At 41.6% G+C, this 22,278-nt stretch overlaps 2 protein-coding genes across 5 annotated transcripts; both read left to right on the plus strand.

Moving 5' to 3' along the window:
* Positions 1-386: 386 nt before the first annotated feature.
* On the plus strand, positions 387-6,794 carry stc2a (stanniocalcin 2a). The gene is made up of 4 exons (XM_061049009.1): positions 387-775; positions 2,795-2,937; positions 3,562-3,773; positions 3,867-6,794. Exons 1-4 carry the CDS (start codon positions 637-639, stop codon positions 4,231-4,233), a joined length of 861 nt encoding a protein of 286 aa, XP_060904992.1. The 5' UTR covers positions 387-636; the 3' UTR covers positions 4,234-6,794.
* Positions 6,795-10,615: 3,821 nt separating this feature from the next.
* Positions 10,616-21,402, plus strand: LOC132982483 (cytoplasmic polyadenylation element-binding protein 4-like). 4 transcript variants are annotated; one of them, XM_061049011.1, is made up of 12 exons: positions 10,616-10,771; positions 11,632-12,751; positions 12,944-13,042; positions 13,822-13,915; positions 15,395-15,445; positions 16,075-16,098; positions 16,497-16,673; positions 16,908-16,997; positions 17,232-17,350; positions 17,858-17,972; positions 18,059-18,240; positions 18,392-21,402. In XM_061049011.1, exons 2-12 carry the CDS (start codon positions 11,687-11,689, stop codon positions 18,617-18,619), a joined length of 2,244 nt encoding a protein of 747 aa, XP_060904994.1. In that variant the 5' UTR covers positions 10,616-10,771; positions 11,632-11,686; the 3' UTR covers positions 18,620-21,402. The 4 variants fall into 4 exon arrangements, with proteins under 4 accessions (XP_060904994.1, XP_060904995.1, XP_060904996.1 ...); XM_061049012.1 differs by having other exon boundaries at positions 13,825-13,915; XM_061049013.1 differs by lacking the exon at positions 16,075-16,098.
* Positions 21,403-22,278: the final 876 nt, after the last annotated feature.

The raw sequence follows: 22,278 nt of genomic DNA on the forward strand, positions 1-22,278 counted from the left end.
TTTCAATTTTCTGCAGTTGTTGACGAGGTTGATATTTCTTGGACTGTTATTATACTCAGCCTTGTAGCCTAAGTACTATAGTTTAAAAAAAAAACTTTCAATTGACTTTTGGAGCTATAGGCTAAGATATACTGCAATGCATGCAAATCCAATATTGGAATTTATACGACTGATTTTGCAGACTTTGTTTGGTCTTGATTATCTCAGAGCTTCCACAGTCAACTCACTCGTGAACAGGCTATTGCTTTATGGCGCCAGTTTTATTGCAAAAAAGGGACTTTCACTGGACACTCCCCTAAAACCTTGGACGTGGATGTCTGCGTCTCTGATTGGTTGTGAAGCCCCAACCGACAACACCTGCTTAACTCCTTCATCCAAATTGACACCCGGGGCTCTGAGAAATATAGGCAGCATCCCTTCCAGCTCATGCACTCAGACCCACAGCTGCCCCATAAGACACCAAGCCGCAGCTGCGCTGATCGCTGATCCTAGGTGAACCCTCACACACACACACACACACACACACACACACACACACACACACACACACACACACACACACACACACACACACACACACACACACACAGCCGCACACACTCGCACAGCCAGATCTTCGCTGGGAGTCGAGGCGCGATGTTGGTCAAGCTGGCTGTGGCGCTGCTGGTTTTGTCTGTGCTCGAACAAGTAGTGGGATCGGATAATATTGATCTCCACGACAGCCTCCCGGAGAAGCCTGCGACACAAAAAGGACGCCTCTCTCTCCAGAACACAGGTGAGAAATGAGTGTCAATTTTGAATGTTTGAGATGACTGGTTTGTGCATCTACGTGGGGTTTATCCGTACACGTGTTTTCGGAGGCTGCAGAATGAAGCACGCTGGAGGGGGGACTCGACCGGCCGAGCGGATCAATTCTGCTCTTTTATCACATAAATCCTGCCGCTACGGTGCACACCAGTGACCCTTTTCGATTACACAGGAAGATGATACCTTGTAAATACTCAGAGATAGAAATCCAATATGTTAGTAAACTATTTATAGAACGGCACAAGGTAATAGGTAATGTATACGGCAGCACTAGGTGTGAGTTATAGGTGATACTTTTCAGTGGGTTTTCTGAAAGAAATGTGGCTTTCGAATATGTTGTCTCGAACTTAAGTGTTGGATGATGTGTTCAGGGAGGTTAGTAGGCCTGGAGCAGTAATGACTGTTGTAGGCTGCTGGTGTCGTGGCTGGTCATAAAGGCAAACGGGACTTTATTTTAATAAGCTTACTTTTGGGGGGAAATAGTGCAACAAAAAGAGGAGCTGGATTAGTCGACATCAACACCATGATGGACTGCTGCAATCCCCTTGAAAACATCTTTTATTTATCCGTTCCCTCATGGACCCAGCATGACTTGCCACCCAACATGTGAACCTGTGTGTCACGACATTACAGCATTATTGTGATCTTGCCTCCCCACGCTGAAATATGGGGACAAACTCCAACGCAGGTTTCATAGCAGAGACCCTGGTAACACCACTGTGAAACTCAATGCACGCTGCGGCCGAGCTCGTACGATCCAAGCACATTCCCGTGATGCCAAAACAAGCACTGCTGACAGCGGCTCACTTTTCCTGCGCACTAAAGTTCAACTCTGTGCCTACAAACCCCGCAGCAGCTCGGCCCCTTCCCCCCCCCCCCCCCCCCCCCCCCCCTCCACTTGCCCCCCAACAGAGGCTCTTTGTTGACAAACGTGATTTCTAATAAGTCACATTTAATCCTTTGTTTGCTGCATTAAACACACTGTTTTTATGCAAAGGGTGCGCACTTCAGACTGAAGGAAAATGCTCCTATTCGCCAATTATTAGCTCCAAGACGGATCACTGGTGTAATTAAAATTTTTTTTCCAATGTCAACAGTTGGGTTTTTAATAGTCAAACTGAAACAACAAACTGCCATATTAACTTAAATGGTGAAAAAAAGCCTCTATACCTTGCCACATACAGTGAGCTGCAGTTTCTGTGACAGGTTCCCAGCCTGCAGTCAGATGTCTCATTATGCATGCTGTCACACAGAGATTTGGGGTTACAAGAGAGACATTCATGTTCCCCTTGGTCATTCCTGTTGTCATCATCAGTTTGATTCCTGTCGTTCATGACTGCAACTTAAAGAAAATGGCATTTGACAACTTGCACATATGCAGGGGCTGATGTGAAGTATTCTCACATGAACTTACATGTTGGGCAAGTTTTTTTTAAATGTGCATTTCTGCTAGTGTTCTCATAGTTATACACCTTTTTTAATTTGTGATTTTCCTATGTAATTCAATTTATTCTTAAAAATTCCAAAAATGAGAGACTTGTTGATGCACATTCATAGACAGAATATACAAAGGACTGCATTTGAGTTTTTCCTGCACAAGTAGTGAAGGCTGTATCTGCAATGCAGCATCCCTTCTCAGTGCTAAGCAGTGCAGACGGATTGTGCTGCAGAATGACACAGTAATATCTGTCACCAAGTGTTCCTCTGCAGGAACCCCCTCAGCTTTGGGAAATTGGACTTCTTTCCCCCTCCTCTCCTCCTCCCTTCCCTCCTTCCCTGCATCCCTTTTTTTTTCTTCTTCTCACTCTCTAGGTTATGAACACAAGTACGATCGCTGTGTCTGTGGAAATAGTTATATACGCCACATCAGCTTTTGTGATTCATTGCAGCGATCATTGCCAACACGCCCGAAAACAATCTGCCACTGTCTCTTGCTGTGAATGGATGATAAGGTCCCCTCCCTTAACCTGTTTCTCTCTTTCTCCAGCTGAGATCCAGCACTGCCTGGTGAGTGCAGGGGATGTCGGCTGTGGTGTGTTTGAGTGCTTTGAGAATAACTCCTGCGAGATACGAGGGCTACAGGAAATCTGCATGACGTTCCTTCACAACGCTGGCAAATTTGACTCTCAGGTATTAAAACTAGTCTGTGTATGTTTTTGCAAAAAATGATATAGCCAGAGGCAAAATTCCATTTTCCTTTTCACTGGTTCACTGATCCACATTTGTCAGCCTTTTTTTTTCCTTCTACAAACCCCTTTTTTCTAGTAGTGCAATTGTTCATACACCCTTCTAATGATCTCTTTTCCTCTCGTGGGAAGTTCACTTCCCTCTCAAAGGATTGATGCATGTACAGTTAGAAGCAGGGGTCATAAGCCAGTTGGCCAGAAGCCCAGTCAGCTCCCTTTTCATGCATAGCGAAGGCTGAAGCCCCTGCCAAGTTAGTGCCTGACTGACCGGGGTCCTACTATGTGTAGAGGGTTACATACAAGGAACTTACATCTTTTGCAGACAAATGCAGAATATTCCAGCAAAAGAGGAACATGATTTACTGCCATTTATGCAGAATTTCATCACCCTTTTCTGTATTCCAGTTACAAAGCCAGACATCAGATTTGTTCTCACACAGCCACATTTACACATCGCCAACATCTCCAAAGCCCCAAAACTGTTATGCAACAATAATCATGTTTTCCCTTTCCTGATGTGTGCACATTGAAAGTCTAAAAAAAACGTCTACAACTGTCTCGCTCGCAGGGGAAGTCTTTCATCAAGGATGCTCTGAAGTGTATGGCACACGGGCTCCGACACAAGTTCAGCTGCATCAGTAGAAAGTGTGTGTCCATTAAAGAGATGGTGTTCCAGCTCCAGAGAGAGTGTTACATCAAACACAACCTGTGCTCTGCTGCTAAGGAGAATGTGGCTGTGATGGTGGAGATGATCCATTTCCAGGATCTCTTCCCTAAAGGGTGAGCGGTTAAATGTCTTTTTTCTATCTTTTTCAGGACATAGAGGTGTTGTGATTCCAGATATTTACTTATACGCTGTGTCTCTCTGTTCAGTCCATATGTGGAGCTGGTGAACATCCTGCTGAGCTGTGGCGAGGAGGTGAAGGAGGCGCTCACTCGAAGCGTCCGGCTGCAGTGCGAGCAGAACTGGGGGGCTCTGTGTGACAGCCTGAGCCTCTGCTCCTCCCTCGCACCCTCACCCGCTGGCTCCCCAGTTGTTGAACACCACCGCCGCCCGTTACCCTCCCACCCAGAGCCGGAGCATCCTCGCTTACCACGGCAAGGTGAAAAGGAGAAACCGGCTAAGGCGGGCTTCAATGCTCACCCGCGCAATCGCAGTCAGGGACCCCGCCGCCAGAGTCCGGAGGCCGGGATCGTGGCCGAACAGGAAGACCCCGAGGCCACAGACATCCGGAGGTGAAAGCGCGGGAGGCTGTCCCTACTTTTCAACGTTTGAAAAACCACATTTGCAGACTTATGCACACCTCCACAGATCAACACACACACACACACATACTCACACACACACACACACACACGCTCACACAAGTTCCCAGACATGAGTGAGCAGAAGGAAACAAGCCCCAACCTTTCCTGTCCTTATTCCGCCCTCTCCAGTCATTCCAGCAGTCCCACATAGTAACCTTGCAGGGTAAATGAGGTGTAGCTCGTGCTGTTATGCCAGACTGTAGGCCACACTTAAAAAAAGAAAAAAAGAAATAACAATCGTTATTATCATGATTATTTCCACTGTTAGGACTATTTTGGCTCTAATATAGCATTTCTCAAATCATACTTACTGTAAGATTTGATTATATTTGTATTATTTATTTTATTCTTTATGCAATGTTGAAATATCAAAATGTACATAGAAATATTCTTATCTATATTTATATCAACATGTATAAATATAGCTACAATATGCAATACTGGTATGCTATAGGTGATGGCATACGGTGTGCTGTATGCTCTCTCCACAGTATTGCACCCATCACGCATTGGTCTGTAGATATGTAACATACACCGTTTGTTGTTTCAGAGTGGGGGACTGTGTGATGATTATAGATACTTGATGATTAAATACAAATTGTACAGGTTTCAAGTCCAGTTCTGGCACATATGAAATGTAGTGCATGATGGCCACAAAGCCGGCAGACGTGTGCATTCTTCAAGTGAAACGTCATTTTTAGAGAGGATGCAAATGTAATACTATGAATATGGACAGTTATTTCACATGTGTGGTGATAAGTCTCTCACAAAGCTAGACATGAGAGAGCAAAGACTGATCTCTGAGGTCATCTGTCTGAGCGGTCGAATGGCAGACTGATAGCAGGCACAGTTTTGAGGACTCTTTTATGTTTCATAAGTATTCATGCAACTCGAGACATGCGTCTTATCTTGGATGCAGAAAGTATCACATCACTCAAGCTCATTGTCAATAGAGAAATCCTCACTGACATTACACATTAATGTCATGTTTATAGCTTCAGGAGACGTTTTTTTGTTTTTCCTCATTCACAGATAATAACTGAACTGTCAGATGCTATTTCTTCTCTCTTCGGTTGGTTTTGGATGTAAGATTAAAGCTTGCTGTGAACTCCAGCAAAGAGTGGATGTTCAATCAAGTTCATTGTAAAAAATCTCACTCATCAAGGTGCCTAAACTTGTTATTGTCCACAGTGACCGCTTCTCTGTGATTTACTGTGTCAGGGGGAGATTTATTGTTGAGCTATTTCACGATTACACTGAGCCACAAAAGTCTTACATTTTTTTGCACTTTGGATGATTTGTTTTGAGCCGCTGCAGGTTAGGAATCCAGAGCAGGTTAACCAGAGCTGTCACCCTGTAAAGGGAATTAAGAAGCCCTGGTTTAACTTATCAACCACAGCTCCAACTCCTGTATCCCCACATGCTCCCTAGGACCAGAGTGAGTCCCTTAAGACGAGCAATGCAACACTCTAGCGGTGGCCCCTCTAAATTAGTCCTTATTCCACCCTCTTCTCTGGTCCCTTACCTAGGTCAGGAGAGACATGAAGGACTGTTATTCTACCCATAAGAGCTGCAGGCAACGCAGCAAGGACCCAGGAACTGGGTTAAGTCCACACACAGGGGCTCTGGCGCTGTTATTCTAAATGTTATATTTACCGAGGCCACCAGAGAATTCCTCTGGGCTCCTGCCAAAAGCCAGCAACCCGGAGAGGCAGAGCAGCAAGAAGGAGAGAGACATGCACAACTTTTTTCTATTAAATGTGATTATTCACTCCTGCCTTTACTTCTCCCTGTACTCTTCTTCAGGTCACACACACACACAGGCTTTTGACCATTTCTGGCCAGTCACATGCTTAAGCAGTGGAAGTGCAGATTGTGAGCACACTACACTACATGCTAGCGTGACCGGTTCAAAAAATAAATAAATCAAACAAGCTCAGATTTTGTGGCTCAGTTAAGCTTTTTTTTCTTTCTTTCTTTTCTTTCCCCCCTGATGTACTTACAGCAAGTTTTAACCCCTTGCAATCATTAACAAACTATTATAAGCTGCGAGGGTTTGAATCATCAGTGAGGCTTTCACACTTTTCTTTTTTGTATTCTGTTGTGGAAGTTGGGATTCCTGTGACATCCCGACACAAGACATAAGCTAATCCTATTGAGAATGTACTGTATGTGTGTAAAGTGACAATCTGTTCAGCTCTGTCATTGAGTTTGGCTTTTTGTAATAATGTAGTGGCTTTAATGGCTGTTTTTAATGTGTTGGGAGGAAAAATAAAACTAACCATGTTTCCTGTATAATTAGTGCTCCAACACCACCATCATGTGTTTCCTCTTTAAAGCACAAGGACTATTTTCACCGTTTAAAATACCAATCATGGTCTAGAAATGTATAACTCACCTGTAAAACATTTGGCATAGGATCCTATAAGTATCTTTGGACTCAATCATTAAGTCGGATGTATCTTGTTATCATTAAAATATGTTTTGTCTGTATTTTGTACATTTTGTCTCTGTCAATCTAGTTTTCATTTATGTCAAAGTAGCACAAAAAAAGCAAAACTATCACTGAGTAAAGATCTGAGTAGGCCGTCTCAAGTATACACACAAGTTAAAAGACACCCCATTCTCGTTTGACTCCTCTCTGACAGTGAAATACTGACTGTGTTTAAAGTTTGAAGGACTGGAAATATCCTCCCTATGTAGAGACCTAAACATTTACGTCAGCAGCGCTGGATTGTATGTAATGCTTAAAGTGTGTTCAGGGTGTCCGTTTTTACGAGTTGTCCCAACAGTACGTTGGCTTACCAAACATTTAGACAGCACTTTGATTTGAGAGGAAACCTACCAATGTGCTGTTCTGGGGCATTAAGCCACTGTAAAGTGTTGTTAAAGTGTGGTGTGTAGACACTGTCCATTAATGGCAATCAGACTCACACACACACATCCATGTTAGGTTGTGTCTCAATTCTCCACTATGACTGGAGAGGATGTATTAGTTTTGACCTTTCAGTTTCTGGAATATCAGCACCTCTGTAGTTCAAAGTGCATTTGCCTTCAAATTCTCCAAAAGCTTTTAAAGGTCCTCTCAGGGTGTAGTTATGCAAAATGACCACTAGGGGGTGACATCTCCATTTCTATAGACAAAGGCAGATGGTTGTAGCAGGTGCAAGTATTGGAACTGTAATGAGGGGAGTTACTTGATTGCAGTAACATTTATCTAAAAGCTAAAGCTAAAGTAAATAAACAGGTCAAGTATTCACCCTCACAATGACGTCATAGAGGTTTTATCAGTTTTGGCTTGAGAACAGAAACAGAAACCTCAGAGTTGAGGTTTTAAAGATGGAGGTTTGAAACGAAGGAAAAGAAAAACACTATCAAGTTGCATTCTTTTAAGAGCTAAATATTGCTGGATATCTCATCCTCTGAACTTTATATTTGAAGAAGCACAAGTGAAATACAAAATTTCTCAAATACCACTTTGACTGGACTCTTTTTTTATATACTTAAAATAAAAAATGTCTCTCTCAAATTAAAGTTTTACTTGTGAATACAGAAATGGCATTGCTGCAAAGTATTCACTTTATATATCTTTATATTCAAAAGTATTTGTTTTGCAAACGTTGGAATCATTATCACACACAACATTTAATTAGTGCAATAAATCAACCTCTGCAACATTCAATAAATCCAAAGTTTATTACAGAATCAGAGTCCAGATAAGACAATACCAAAGAGAGATAAAAAGGGCACTGTGAGCTTCAGCTGACACTAAACATTAGGCTGACATGGTTGGCTGCACACACTGTTGGTGTGACGTTATAGTTATGTGCTGTGTGATACATTCATGGGACTTCACTGTGGAGGGGGGGGGGATGATGCTGTGTCACACTCCCTTTAGTGCACCGATACAAAAAATGGATGACCTCCAGGCCAAACAATGAGTAGCCGACTGGACCAGAAAGCTCCCAGCTTTTTCACGGTTGCTATAACAACAGAAGCCTATCAATATGAAGGCAGAAGAGATCAGAGCTGAGAGGAGGCTGTGCAGCAGAGAAACCTGAGACAGTCAGCCCGGGGTGCTTTGTGAACATGTATCCTATGCTCCAGTGAGAACTAATGAATTAATGACCGGGTGCCTACGTTCCACAGATGAATCATTCAGGAACCATTCAAGGTTAGTGGGTTCAACCCACCTTTGTCTCCTTGTTGGCCTCAAAAAGATGAGTGTGCATGCACATGAAGCAGGGACAACAGAGATGAAATAAATGTGTACTGAATAATCATATCAAACCGTTTCAGCTGCTTTAAATAAATGGAACCAGAAGAGATAGCCTCAGTTTCACTGGGGAGCTCAGAGTGTGTTGCTCTCAGAGAAGAAAAACGCTGACACAACTCACTGTGCTCGAGTTACTGGCAGCGTCAGAAGCCCTATAGCAGGCAGCAGTGTGCATAAGATGGTGGATCCCAATACACATCCAGTACAAACCCTGAGCGCCATGGCCACCATTAGTTTATCAAGTCTACTGAAAGTGGCCTTAGATGATTAAAACAGTAACACCTGGACCAGGAGGCAGTTTTTTTAGAAGATCAGGACACACTGTTTTGTTGTTAAACCACCCCAACAGGCCCTGCAGCACATGGGAGCAGGGCAGGGTAATGTGTGCTGCTACTACAGGATACACATGAAGGGTGGGTCTGCCTCGGGGAGGGGAACTGGAACACCATGTTAACTAGATTACTTACACAACTAAGCAGTAATTAATACTCAAGATTTTGGGGGGTACTTCCCCCCAAAGACTCAGAAGTTGAGTCTGGGAATCTTTCAGGTTTTTTTTGGATTGGGTGGGGTGGGGGTGTTATAGCAAGTTGTAAAAACATTGTGTGTTACTTAACACAAAAAGAGAAACAAACATTAAAAAGAGAAGAGTCTCTTAAAGGAGTGTCTTTTCTAGCTTGAACATAAGTAACTGTTCTCCCACTTGTGTAATGTATACTGCAGCTGCAGCAGCAATACTTCAGCTGCAAAGGATACTATTCCCTCTGTTGGAGAATGATCATTTAGGTCTTAACGACCGTGCTCCTATGAAGAATAAGAATCTATCTATATATCTATCTATCTATCTCTATCTATCTATCAATATATCTATCTATCTATTTATCTATGTATCTATTTATCTATCTTTATATCTATCTATCTATCTATCTATCTATCTATCTCTATCGCTCTCTCTCTATCTATCTATCTATATATCTATCTATCTATTTATCTATCTATCTATCTCTATATCTATCTATCTCTATATCTATCTATCTATCTATCTATCTATCTATCTATCTATCTATCTCTATATCTATCTATCTCTATATCTATCTATCTATCTATCTATCTATCTATCTATCTATCTATCTCTATATCTATCTATCTCTATATCTATCTATCTATCTCTATATCTATCTATCTCTCTCTATCGCTCTCTCTCTATCTATCTATCTATCTATCTATATATCTATCTATCTATTTATCTATCTATCTATCTCTATATCTATCTATCTATCTATCTCTATATCTATCTATCTCTATATCTATCTATCTATCTATCTATCTATCTGTCTGTCTATCTATCTATCTATCTATCTATCTATCTGTCTGTCTATCTATCTATCTATCTATCTATCTATCTGTCTGTCTGTCTGTCTGTCTATCTATCTATCTATCTCTATATCTATCTATCTATCTATCTATCTATCTCTATCTATCTATCTATCTATCTATCTATCTATCTATCTATCTATCTATCTGTCTGTCTGTCTGTCTGTCTGTCTGTCTATCTATCTATCTATGCATCCATCCATCCATCCATCCATCTATCTATCTCTATATCTATCTTTGATCTGTGACTCACAACCCTATAGGCTTATGTGGAGGAAAAAAATATTTGCTTAGACAAATGAACTGATTTGCGTTTTGAATAGGCTAAAGGCAAATACCATAACTAGGCCTATAGACAAGTTTAACCATTAAACACACATAGTCTCATAACAGTTGTATTTATTTATTTAATCGTGGCCAAAGGTGTAAATTAAAATTTGCTTGGATGTCATATGTTTCTTGGATGAACTCCTCCCATTGATTTCAAGGACTCCTTATATGGGGGCAGAACGTATTTAGTGCATGTGCCATTCATTGAGAAGGAGTGCTGTGGGCGTGGCCTCACCGCGTACCAGCCAATCCGATTCTAGATTACATGTAATGAGGGCGGGGCGTCAGAGGGGATTCCTGACACACAGTAGGCTGGCTGCTGATGGTAGGGGCGGGGCTTTGAGACGGAAGTATCTCCGGACTGGTCCAGCTGTCATCTAAGAAGAGAGAAGAGACCATTTACACCGGCTGCCTAGGAAATGCAGAAAAAGGGAAAACGCTAAAAATAATGGCAACATCAAAACCATAAGGTCATGACGCTGAACTGAAGGTAGCTATGCCCGACATTTCATAAAAAACAAATGCTCGTATATACGTTAGTACAGCAGTCGCGGTTGTCGTAGGCCTACGTTATTTCGAGATGTAAAAATGATGACAAGGATTTGTAGGCTGTGTGACATTGAACAGACGAGGTCGTGTAAAGAGCTGTACACCGTGTCTAACTAGTAATGTCCTGGTGTATTCCTCCACCGTTGTCCTTGGTAACGCCGGTGTGTACGTTGATGAAAAGAGATAAATTGGTTTATTGGTCCCCAGCTGCAGATATGCTACACCGTCTCTGTTAACCTAGCCTAGCTGCTCGCTGAAGGGAACTACCCTAGATCCAGAACAGACAGGAGACGTCATCAGCATTTTCCTGTATTTAAATGGTTGCGTATGAGGAGGTCATTGCTGAAAGGGAAGATTACACGGTAGGTGCTCCATGCTGAAAGCCACCTCGTCGCTTGAATGTTCAGTGTACTGCGCAAACCTGCTTTACATGTTACTGCTGGGATCTGCATGATTAATAGGGCACATGGAAAGGTGGCGGAGCAGCTGTTAGCTTTGCTGCTAGCTGCGTAACGACCTTTGGAGACGTCAGCTCCTCCAGCACAAGCTGTTAGCTGCCTACGCTGCTCTGTACTGGGTGTTTTCTGCCCGAGTGTTATATTTCATCCAGGCCTCCCCATGGCTAAGCGAGTCAATGATTTAATCTCATTGATTGCATCACAAGACCAGACTGGGTGCAGCCCCAACCACATTCACTGGTTTGCGAGGCTTGTTTTTTTTTCTTCTTCCAGAGGGCCAGATAAACTTGAAGTGTAACAGCCTTGTGCTTCCCCCCCCCCCTCTCCTATAATCACGTTTTAGGATAAAGAAGACGGTGAAAGCCAAAAGTGAACTGAAGATTTACTGGGTGTCCTAAATGGGGGACTACGGGTTTGGAGTTCTGGTGAAGAACAGCAGTGGTAACAAATCTGCTTTCCCTGTAAGGATCCCTCCTCACCTCCAACCCCAGCACCCTCACCACCCCTCAAACCCCCCCAGCCCCCCTTCCTTCGTAAACAACACCTGCTCCACCAATGGGGGCAGTGCTTGGCTGTTCCCCGCTGTAGCCCAACACAGTAACATGCAAGATGAGATTCTGGAGTCAGACAAGTCCAAGGCCTTGGACCTCCAGGACATGCAAGATAAGTCGCAGGTCCAGGCCCAGCCTCAGGCCCTGTCACCGGGCCAGCAGGAGGCTGGGGGAGGCCTAGGGCAGCTGGAGGGGTCACTTTCTGATGACGGCACACTGGAGAAGGGTTCTTTAGAGAACAGTGGTGGTAAGGAGAAGTTGAGGATGGAGTCCCCGGTACTGAGCGGTTTCGACTACCAGGACAGCCTGGGAATGGGTACAAGCTGTGCACAGTCCACCTCCTCCTCGTCCTCACTGACCAGCTTTAACAACTGGTCCCCCGCCGTCCCGTCCACCCAGTCTCCTGTGGTTGGGGAAGATGTAGGAGGGTTCTTCGGCCCGGCCGGCTCCAACGCAAACGGACCGCCCCTCCTGTTCCAGAACTTCTCCCACCATGCCGGGCCTGGCTTCGGTGCAGGAGGGAGTTTCTCCCCGCAGATCGGTCCGGTCTCCCAGCACCACCCGCCCACACCTCATCCACAGCACTACCACCCCCATGGTCAGGGGGTCCCACAGCAGCACCGTCGCTCCCCGGCTAGCCCTCATCCACCCCAGCCCTCCTTCCCTCCTCATCCCCACCGCACCGGACCGTTTACTCAGCTGCCCCACCTCGCCCCCGCCCAGAACAAACCCCCCTCCCCATGGGGAAGCTACCAGAGCCCATCCACTCCCACATCCACCTCCTGGAGCCCAGGGGCGTATGGTGGCTGGGGAGGCACGCAGGGGGTTCGAGAGTATCGACGGGGGGTAGGTGGTGGGATGACGGGTCTTACCTCGATCTCCCCACTAAAGAAGTCTTTCCCAAACAACCAGGTGAGGAGAGTGCCATCGCCTATATTTAATGTTGATCCTCAGATCTTTCAGTGTTTGATATGATATTAATGTACTGCTCTGTGTGCCCCCCTCCCCCAGGGAAAAATAAACTTTCTTTTGTTTTTTTAAATTGAATATCATGAAATGTGTTTATCAGGAGACTTTTGTGAATGTCTTCCTACTGACCTACAGGTCCCCCCTCAAAAGTTTCCCAGAAACAGCTCTGGCTTCAATCACAAGGGCTGGGTAGAAGACAACATGAACCGCAGTGACAGCGTCTACCCTTTCCAGGTAAGAACATCACTGGTAATACTTAGTCTGGTCTTATGGAGCGAGTAGATACCATGCCCATAAGAAATAAGATCAATTTGGTCGACGTTCCCTTAAAAACAGAGAAAAACTTTGACTGTATTCCTCTAAGACTGCAAATTTGTTAAGTATAGTGTCCTCCAGGGGGCAAACGATAATGTTATTAAACACACTCCTCTGTATCAAATCTAACAAATAAGCTATTGAGAAAAACAGGATACGTGACAGTTTAATTTTAAATGGATGAATTGAAAGTTACTGTGTGTGTGTTTGTGTCCGAGCTCTTATCTAGATAATTTTCATCGAAGGAGAGCAGTCTTGTCATCTGCTCCAATCACATGGCCTTCCTCTTGTCCTGATTTGAGAAGTCTTGTGCTACGCTGCAGCTTTGCATGATCACAACCCCATTTAGAAATGCACTCAAGCACCCTTACTTGTTTGCATTACTCATCATTGCTTTCAAATGCAAATGCATCTATTCATGCAAAGGCATTAGGATGCATTTTTTGCTCCTCATGTAGCATATCTCATTTGACGCTGTGATATTCAGGGGGAGAGATGAGATTTGATTGCAGAGATATGCTTGAGTCTGCGCTCCATTTGTTGATCTGTTTGTAATGTTTTTCTGCAGAGGATTTCCACTGGGACACTATCTGCATCTTTTTATTAGCTATTAGCATCCTGAGAAATGATGTTGGGGCTTTTGCAGCTTTAGATGTGGGAAGTGAGGATGCTAATTGTTGTCTCTCTCTCTCTTTCAGCAGGAGAGAACACGGTCCTTTGATGGCTTCAGTATGCACTCTCTGGAGAACTCTCTGATTGACATTATGAGGGCTGAGCAGGATTCCTTGAAAGGTTGGTTCCCACACTAACAATGCTGAGGAAAGGGATAGTTTTTCTCTCTGCTCGCTTTGGATAAGTACAGCTGTTTGTTGCATGGATGTGACAGCAAGTAGAAACGTGGTATATTTTCCACAATACAGACAACAGGTTGTGTTAACGCTGGTGCTTATCGGGTCCCAAAAATTGAATGTAGTACCAGTTAGTTGGGACGCATTAGTTCAACAATCGGTATCGGCTGATATTGGCCCTGTTGACAGACATCGGCAAATAATGATGCTGGCATCTAGGACACTTAAATACTGATTCAGATTTTTTTTTCATATAAGTTACATGTTGAACAAACTCTGCTTTGTTTACATTGTCAGACATGAGAGAAAATGGTGGCGTCATGGGAATATTACACCAAAAGAAGCCATGAAACAAACATCGGAATTGGCAATCGGCTAAATTGTTATATCTGTATTGGCCCTAAATTTCACAATCGGTGCTGAAGTTGAAGTCTTTAGAATTCTGCCTTTTATTTTTTAGGAGACATAATAAGGTGGATGGTTATTCATTAGGCTGTGGTTCTGTTATCTGTTATTTTTCTGTTAATGAAAGTCTTCCATAATGAACACTGTAATGGCACAGACAGAAAAAATATCCCCACTTTTATATTTGTTGCTGTCTGATTACTTGTCTAGGTGTCATTCAATAAGTTTCAGTGTATATCCTCGGCTTTGGTAATGATGCCAAAATGATTATTCCAGCTCAGATAGGTTGTATCTCAAACAGTAATGAGGTGACATACCAAGCACAAGTAGAAATATATTCATTTTTTCCTTGTTGCTGATTTGTCTGAATGCAGCTTTACTTCAAGAATTCACGTCACAGACAAAGATGTACATTACCAGTATCAATTGAATCAGCTTTGTATGTGTATACAAACTAATCCTGTTTGTCTCTACAGAATCATAAATGAGACTCAGATTGGTAATTCATTACAGTACATTTCTGCACTATTCTCCATAACGCACAGAAACAATCACCTGCAGCACTTTGGTCTTGGAGAGTCTTTCATCTCAACAAAATATCTTATTCATAAATCAATTCAGTTTAGTTTTCAGTTAATCTTAGAAGATCATTATCAATGATACACAGCTCTACTCCCGCTCATCTGGGCCAGCTCATGTGTGTGCCTTCCGTTTTTCTAAACACCCAGGACTACCATTTATCATTTCCATCATATTATTTACCAGACATCTTTCTCAAAAATGATGAATCTGAAAATACAACAAATCCAACACATATCATTGGACTTATGTCAGTATTTTTCCAAGATGTGATATAAAAATACATACTTATTTGTCTGCTGCATTCTTCACACTTCAAAGGATTGATGAGTTAAAACTCATCACACAGACGATTTCATTCATTACTCCAGTTTGGAATCATTTCATGACCCGTTGTTCTGAGACCTCATCTGTTTTGTTTTTTTGTCTTTTCATACAGGACGCTACAGCTTCTCTCACCAGGGTGGAGACGGGCCCTTACCTATGAATGGTATGTCAATGACCTATACTAAAGTATGCATTACTGTAGCAGAATCCAGGGCTTTACATTAATGCACCCAAATTTTAAAAAAAGATACGGGGCAATATGAAGAGCGCTAGTCATGGTTTCAAAACAGGCACTGAGTTACAATTTCAAAGCAGCTGATAACATTTTATTAGACATTTCCTGGTGTCACATGATCACACCGAGACAGTTTAAACACGTGGTAAAGTCATATTGTTAATTGTCTTTCTAGACTTCTGTGGTACTAATCTGTACAAGCAGAATGTGTCTTTGAGAGCAGACAGGAAATGACAGGCCTCCTCAAGTAGGATAAAAATACTATTGTCAGGGCGCTTCAGAAAGAACAAATTAAACGATATCACACATTTGTGAGTTATATTTTATATATAAAGTAATTATTTTTTCTACCCATAATGATATAATAATCACATGTTTATTGGATGTGTAGGGCAAACAATATTTTTTTCATATACAGATATAAATAATGATTAATTAGTCATGGGGATCTTTATATGATGAATGACTGGTGTTGTTTTCTATCATGTGCCTTTTTAAAAAAAAAAAAAAAAAAAAAGAAGGAATTACAAGAGTGTTTTGTGTTGTTTTACATGCAGCGAGAAGTTATGGCAGAAGACGAGGTAAAGCTTGTGAATGTATCTTGATCTTCTTTGATTTTAAGAAAGCTGTAACCTGAAAACGATGACTCTGTGGTTCTGCCTCTGTGTGTCTGCATGGCTGTTCAGTGTCACTGATTATTCTGCCTTGAACATTGAAAGGGTTTAAGTGCTGTTTTTCTTTAGGCAGCGAAACGCCTTCAGATATTGCCTTCCAAAACCCCGTAGTGATAAAACCCTTCTTTTAATATGTCATACAAAGAAGCAATCATGGCTGCTTTTGTGTGTTTTTCTTACATTGTTCAATTCACATCAAATCAAATTCCCTCCCCTCTGTGTTATATCTTTTTTTTTTTTCAAAATGTCAAGTATGATGGTTGATGATGAAGCAGTATGTTGAATGCAGATCACTGTTTCTCTAGGCCATTCGTCTCTGTTTCCCATGGAGGATGAGCGCTCATTTGGAGAAGACGAGTCAGGGGACCAGGGGCTTGCTGGCCTCGGCTCAGCTCACTGTTTCCCCCACCTCAACGGTGAACGCGTGGAGCGATATTCTCGCAAAGTATTTGTTGGCGGGCTGCCCCCAGACATAGATGAAGGTAAAGATCCCAGCTGCACAAAACTGACCTGCTGCTTCTCAATGGCATCACTGTGTACTGCAAAAATAAATTAGACTTTTCTTTTCTGAGAATAGATTGTAAACTCTGTAAAAATACAATAATACCATACTTTTAATGTTTACACCTCTCGTTGTTTACTCTCATTTACCTAAGCTGTGTAAACAATTCAAACTGTATTACGTCAGATATTTGATAAGTGATTTCCCTTTTCAGATGAAATCACTGCCAGTTTCCGCCGATTCGGTCACCTGTTTGTTGACTGGCCTCACAAGGCAGAAAGCAAGTCCTACTTTCCACCAAAAGGTGAGTCAAAGCAGTTGAATTAAAATTAAACACAACGTGCTCATGCCCTAATGAAAGGAGAAGTGATCCCACTGACCGGCCTATCAGTCACCCCTGTTGCTCTACCTCCCCTTACTCTTTCAAAAGAAGAGAGAAAAGAACATATTCCTGCCCTCATGTTGACTATACAGCTCTGTGATGATGAGTATTTGCTTTTTTTTTGTGCACACTCATTGTTATGTACAACCTTTCCAGGATATGCGTTCCTGCTGTTTCAAGACGAGAGCTCTGTTCAGGCCCTGATTGATGCCTGCATCCAGGAGGATGGCAAGTTGTACCTGTGTGTCTCCAGTCCCACCATCAAAGACAAGCCTGTGAGTTTGTGCTACAAATGTTTAATGTCACAATAAAAGAAACAGATATGCACTTGTTGCTTTAATTAATTAGTTGTATAGCAGTTTGGCACGGTTCGTTTACCAATGTGCAAATTAAGTTACAGAGTACAAGCAATCAAAAGCTAGTTTCAACTGTAATGGGTTTTTAGTTGGTTGGTTTTTCATACGGTTATGTACATGTCGCAGTATTCTGCCCCACAAAACAAAAGGTTAAATGTAGTAACTGTGACTTTACCAGTTTGTGCATCTGCAGCATGTCTCTTCCTTTCAGGGCTCTTCCTTGTAAAAAAGCTCCAGCCACCACCAACGGTCTGCAGCAGCAATCAAATTGACCCACTGATATTTACTGCTAATCCATATTACATAAGCAGCAAGCGGCTTTCATTTTCACAATCCAAAGTGGTTCTTGTTCTCAAAGGAGGAGAGCATGACCGAGAGAAAATTCATGTTTCCTCTTAACCTTTTCCCCCATCTTGGTTTGTTCAGGTCCAGATCCGGCCCTGGAACCTAAATGACAGTGACTTTGTAATGGATGGCTCTCAGCCATTGGATCCGAGAAAAACGATCTTTGTAGGAGGTGTCCCTCGTCCCCTACGTGCAGGTAAGTGTGTGTGAAGATGTCAAAATGTATTGCCTTCTAAGAACTGAACTCGTCTTGATTACATTACCGTGCATTGTGTGTTCCAGTGGAGCTGGCCATGATAATGGACCGTCTGTATGGTGGAGTGTGTTATGCTGGGATTGATACAGACCCAGAACTCAAGTACCCAAAAGGGGCGGGGCGGGTAGCCTTCTCCAATCAGCAAAGCTACATTGCAGCCATTAGTGCCCGATTTGTTCAACTGCAGCACGGGGAGATTGATAAACGGGTGAGTCAGTGTGATGTCAGCAGCTCCCTGTTCAGGTCTTCAATATTTCATCAACATCCTCTCTTCCTTTTTTATTTATTCCTACCTTTTTTGATTCTGCCGTTCATGCATTCAACTCTTCCTCCATTTTCCTTCCTGTCATCCATTTCAGGTGGAAGTGAAGCCATATGTCCTGGACGACCAGCTGTGTGATGAGTGCCAGGGCACCCGCTGTGGGGGGAAGTTCGCTCCTTTCTTCTGCGCCAACGTGACCTGTCTGCAGTACTACTGCGAGTACTGCTGGGCCGCCATCCACTCCCGGGCCGGGCGCGAGTTCCACAAGCCGCTGGTGAAGGAGGGAGGGGACCGACCACGACACATCTCCTTTCGCTGGAACTGAGGCGAGAGGGCGAGAGGGAGGGGGAATGACACCGGTTTTGGGGAGGGATTGAGTGAAAGGGGTAGTTAGGGAAGGGGTATGGGCTACAATATGAAAAATAAATGCACTTTTCTTTTAAGTTTAAAAAAACAAAAAAAACAACGTAATTTATTTTTTATTTTATTTTTTTTTAATTCGGCCTTCTAAAAGAAGTAAATGCTAAGAAGAGAGTGAAATCCCATTTATGTTTTGACTTTAAGTGTGCATGAGCATATGGATGCATTAGATTTGGATTTAGATGTTTTCTGACTTGACTGTACTTTTTTTCGTGTTAGCTGGCAAAGCTGCTTACATTTGTTGTCAAGAGTAACATAAAATTTAAGTGAGGTTCATCATACCTAAATCAGTGTACTTACAATGGATGTTGAGTTTAAGAAGGGTGCATTTTCTTACTTTTTGCTTGCAGGATGAGAGAACAACTGTACCATTTACCAAAGGTTGAGTGCAAATGGTTGGGTTGAAACAGAGGAGGAAAGAGTGTTTCAGATGGATGGACGATTGAGTTTTTTTCTCGAAGCTCAGAGTAAAGCATCTGGCCACGACACAAAACAAAATCTCCCCTCGGTCTGGCACGCATATTTAGATTGCTGGCATGAGTTTTTAGATCTCGGTTTAAAAGTCGATACTTTGTAACCAGAAGGGCAAACCAAAGATTGGCCTAAAAATGCATCATCAGAAGCAGATGTTGATCTGAGGGTTTTCAGGATAATGTTGTGTCCTCTTGACATGCAGCGGAGGAAAGGCTGGAGTTTTCTGGAGTTTCAGTTTGTGGGTGTCGGTTAATAAAGACACAGCCCCTCAGGGCTCAGGTATTGACAGTAGTATTTGCTCACTTTATAACGTCAGGGATATTAGCACTGGAAGCTAACATGCTAATGTAGTACAAACTAATGGGAATGCACAGTCCAGTCTCCCTGAGCTGTCCTCATGGTGTACCACTGCACGCTCTACCATGACTGGAGCTTCTATCACAAGTGTTGTGGTTGGATTTGGTAGTAGCTAGAATTTGCTGTCACAGAGATAAAGATATTATTTTATACATGGCCTGCTGATTTTTGTACAGTGTTTTATAGCTGATTATTTTGTCATGAACATATATACATTTATTATGCACTACTTTTCTAAATATTTTTTTCAATAGTCATTTTAGGCACATTTTTCACAGATGGGAGAACTCCTTTTGCAATACCTCATTTTTTTCACTTGGTGAAAAATAATTTTGTACCTTTGTTACTAAGAGATCTGCATTTATGGTAAACTTAATTTAAAAAAGAAAATGAATGATATTAATATAATTTTCAATTAGCTTTTATATATTTAAGTGCTGGTAAATCTGAAAACTGTCTGGTGCATTGGTGTGATTCTGTAGATAAAAAAAAAAAAAAAAAGAATAAGGCTTACATGAGCCAGTCATATATGGATTCTCCTCTGTCCTAATAAACATACTTACAGGATCCTAAGGCATGACAAGACCTTTCTAAACACATTTTGATAGTCTTGAAAATATATTCTGACATTTCTCTCCTAGGTGTAGTCAATAAGATTATCAATAGGGTAAATGTTTTGGCTTTGGTCGATGTAAAATGTCCCCTTCTTTCACCGGAGTGGATATCTGCTGTTTGAATATTTAGATCCTCTTTCTGGGACTGCCTGTAAGTTCTACTTATTCTTGGCATGCATAATGTAATACAAAAATAACATGGCTAGTGTTAATGCAGGACCTATTGTAATGCACTAGATCTCCTACTTCCTTTAACTTCTTTTCCTTAACTCTTTGAGATCACCTCTCTTGTAGCCTCTCTTTACATGATGGAGTCTGCCTTCTTTACACAGACATGATGTTTATGCAATCTACACAGTGAAAACACTATGGATGCGTTTTTGTAATGTAGAGGACACTTAGTAGGACATAGGTGAGGAGACTTGATCACTTGACCCCCTTTGTGATGTGGCATGCTTTGGGACATAACCTGAATGTGATTTAATGTTGCAAGTTAACTTTGAGCCATTATGTGCAATACTTATTCTTTCCAGAAACAAGTCTCTGCAGTGTAAGTCATTTAACCCATATAAACCATGCAGTCATTTACACATTATTTGTTTCCTATTGTTCATGCTGATGTCTGCAAGAAAAAAAATATATCTGAATTTATTTTTAAACATTAGTTTTGTGCTTATTTACTTATTTTGCTACTACCATGCTACTGTGATTGAAAACATTGTATATACTAGGTCGATAATGTATTTAGCATTTGCTATATTTTCAATTGAAATGTATAACTATCATTTTGATCAGATTTTTGTTATATTTTTGGGGTGATGTGTTAAACTCGTTGATGTGTCTAGTTTTTCTAATTGCTGTATTGTGCTCCACATTTTCAGATGAAAAGAATATTGATTATGTCTGTTAGTATTACTTGATTGCAAAATTTCAATAGTTTTTAATTGTATGCTGGGAAGGTTATATTTATTAACTTTTTTTTTTTTTTTTTTTACCTGATATCATTTTGATTTTTATTAAGTCATTTCACATTTATACGTAAGTTCCAATTTTTATATTTTCTTCCTGATTAATTTACGCTACAATACGGAAGTCAGTTTTTATAGTTGGTTTGTAGTATTGAAGTAAAACAAAGATCTAATGTCATATATCCATTTGCTGCCAACTGTTTGTAACTGTATGCATACATTTGAAGTATTTGTAACGTGAGATGTTGAACGAATAAAACAGCTGTGAGGAAGAATTTAACGCCTTATGTGCCTCATTTTAATTTGTTTCTGTCGTTTTTGAGAGCAGTGTGTTCCTTGTTTTGCCCCCTGAAGCTCTTCTAGTAACGAGGAGTCTCACACCTGATGCTGTAGTTGTGTAACAGCTTCTTTTGAGCACATCTGGTGGGTGAAGTTTGAATCAGGTCAGAGGTATTTATAGGCCAAGGTTTATTTTAGACCTAAGTAAGTGCTATATAACTCTCATAAAACCTCCTGTTTTTTTTGTCCCATAACAAACTTGTCTAGTCCTATAAAACTGTATTTTCACATAGGAAAGAAATGTCAAGAATGAGGTCATTGAGGGATTAAACCCTGAATGCATGTCAACATAATTACACTTCAGTGAATTTAATTTTAGGGTACTGCTATGTTTATTACCACAGATAGATAGGGGTTTTGTCCTCAATGCCAACCTTCTCAGAGCAAAGCCATTTTTTATTAATACTCTACAATTTAGGGATAAAATACTGTTTTTTTCTCTGCAGCATTTATTAACCTGAAGCTTGATCAAGCTTATGCCACTAATATGTACAGAAGCCCTGAGCAGGTATACATCTATACACATTAAATCTCAACTTATTTATCTCGGGATAAAAATGCATGTTCTCACATGATAGTGAATTATTCTTATCTTGAGATCTCAAGAAACAGGTCAAATGAATTCTGTAATGGAAAACCATCATTGTTATCCCTAGATAATGAGAAAAATAATTTGAGATCTCGTGATAACTAAAATTCACACGTTTCCACAGTTAAACAGGGTTAAATAATACTGTAACAGGGTTAAACAGTACTAACTGGTGCATGTTGGCTTAGGGCTATTGTCATTTACTTTTAATTACAACATTATT

The sequence above is a fragment of the Labrus mixtus genome, chromosome 10, assembly GCF_963584025.1.
Source record: "Labrus mixtus chromosome 10, fLabMix1.1, whole genome shotgun sequence".
Taxonomy (NCBI): Eukaryota; Metazoa; Chordata; class Actinopteri; order Labriformes; family Labridae; genus Labrus; species Labrus mixtus.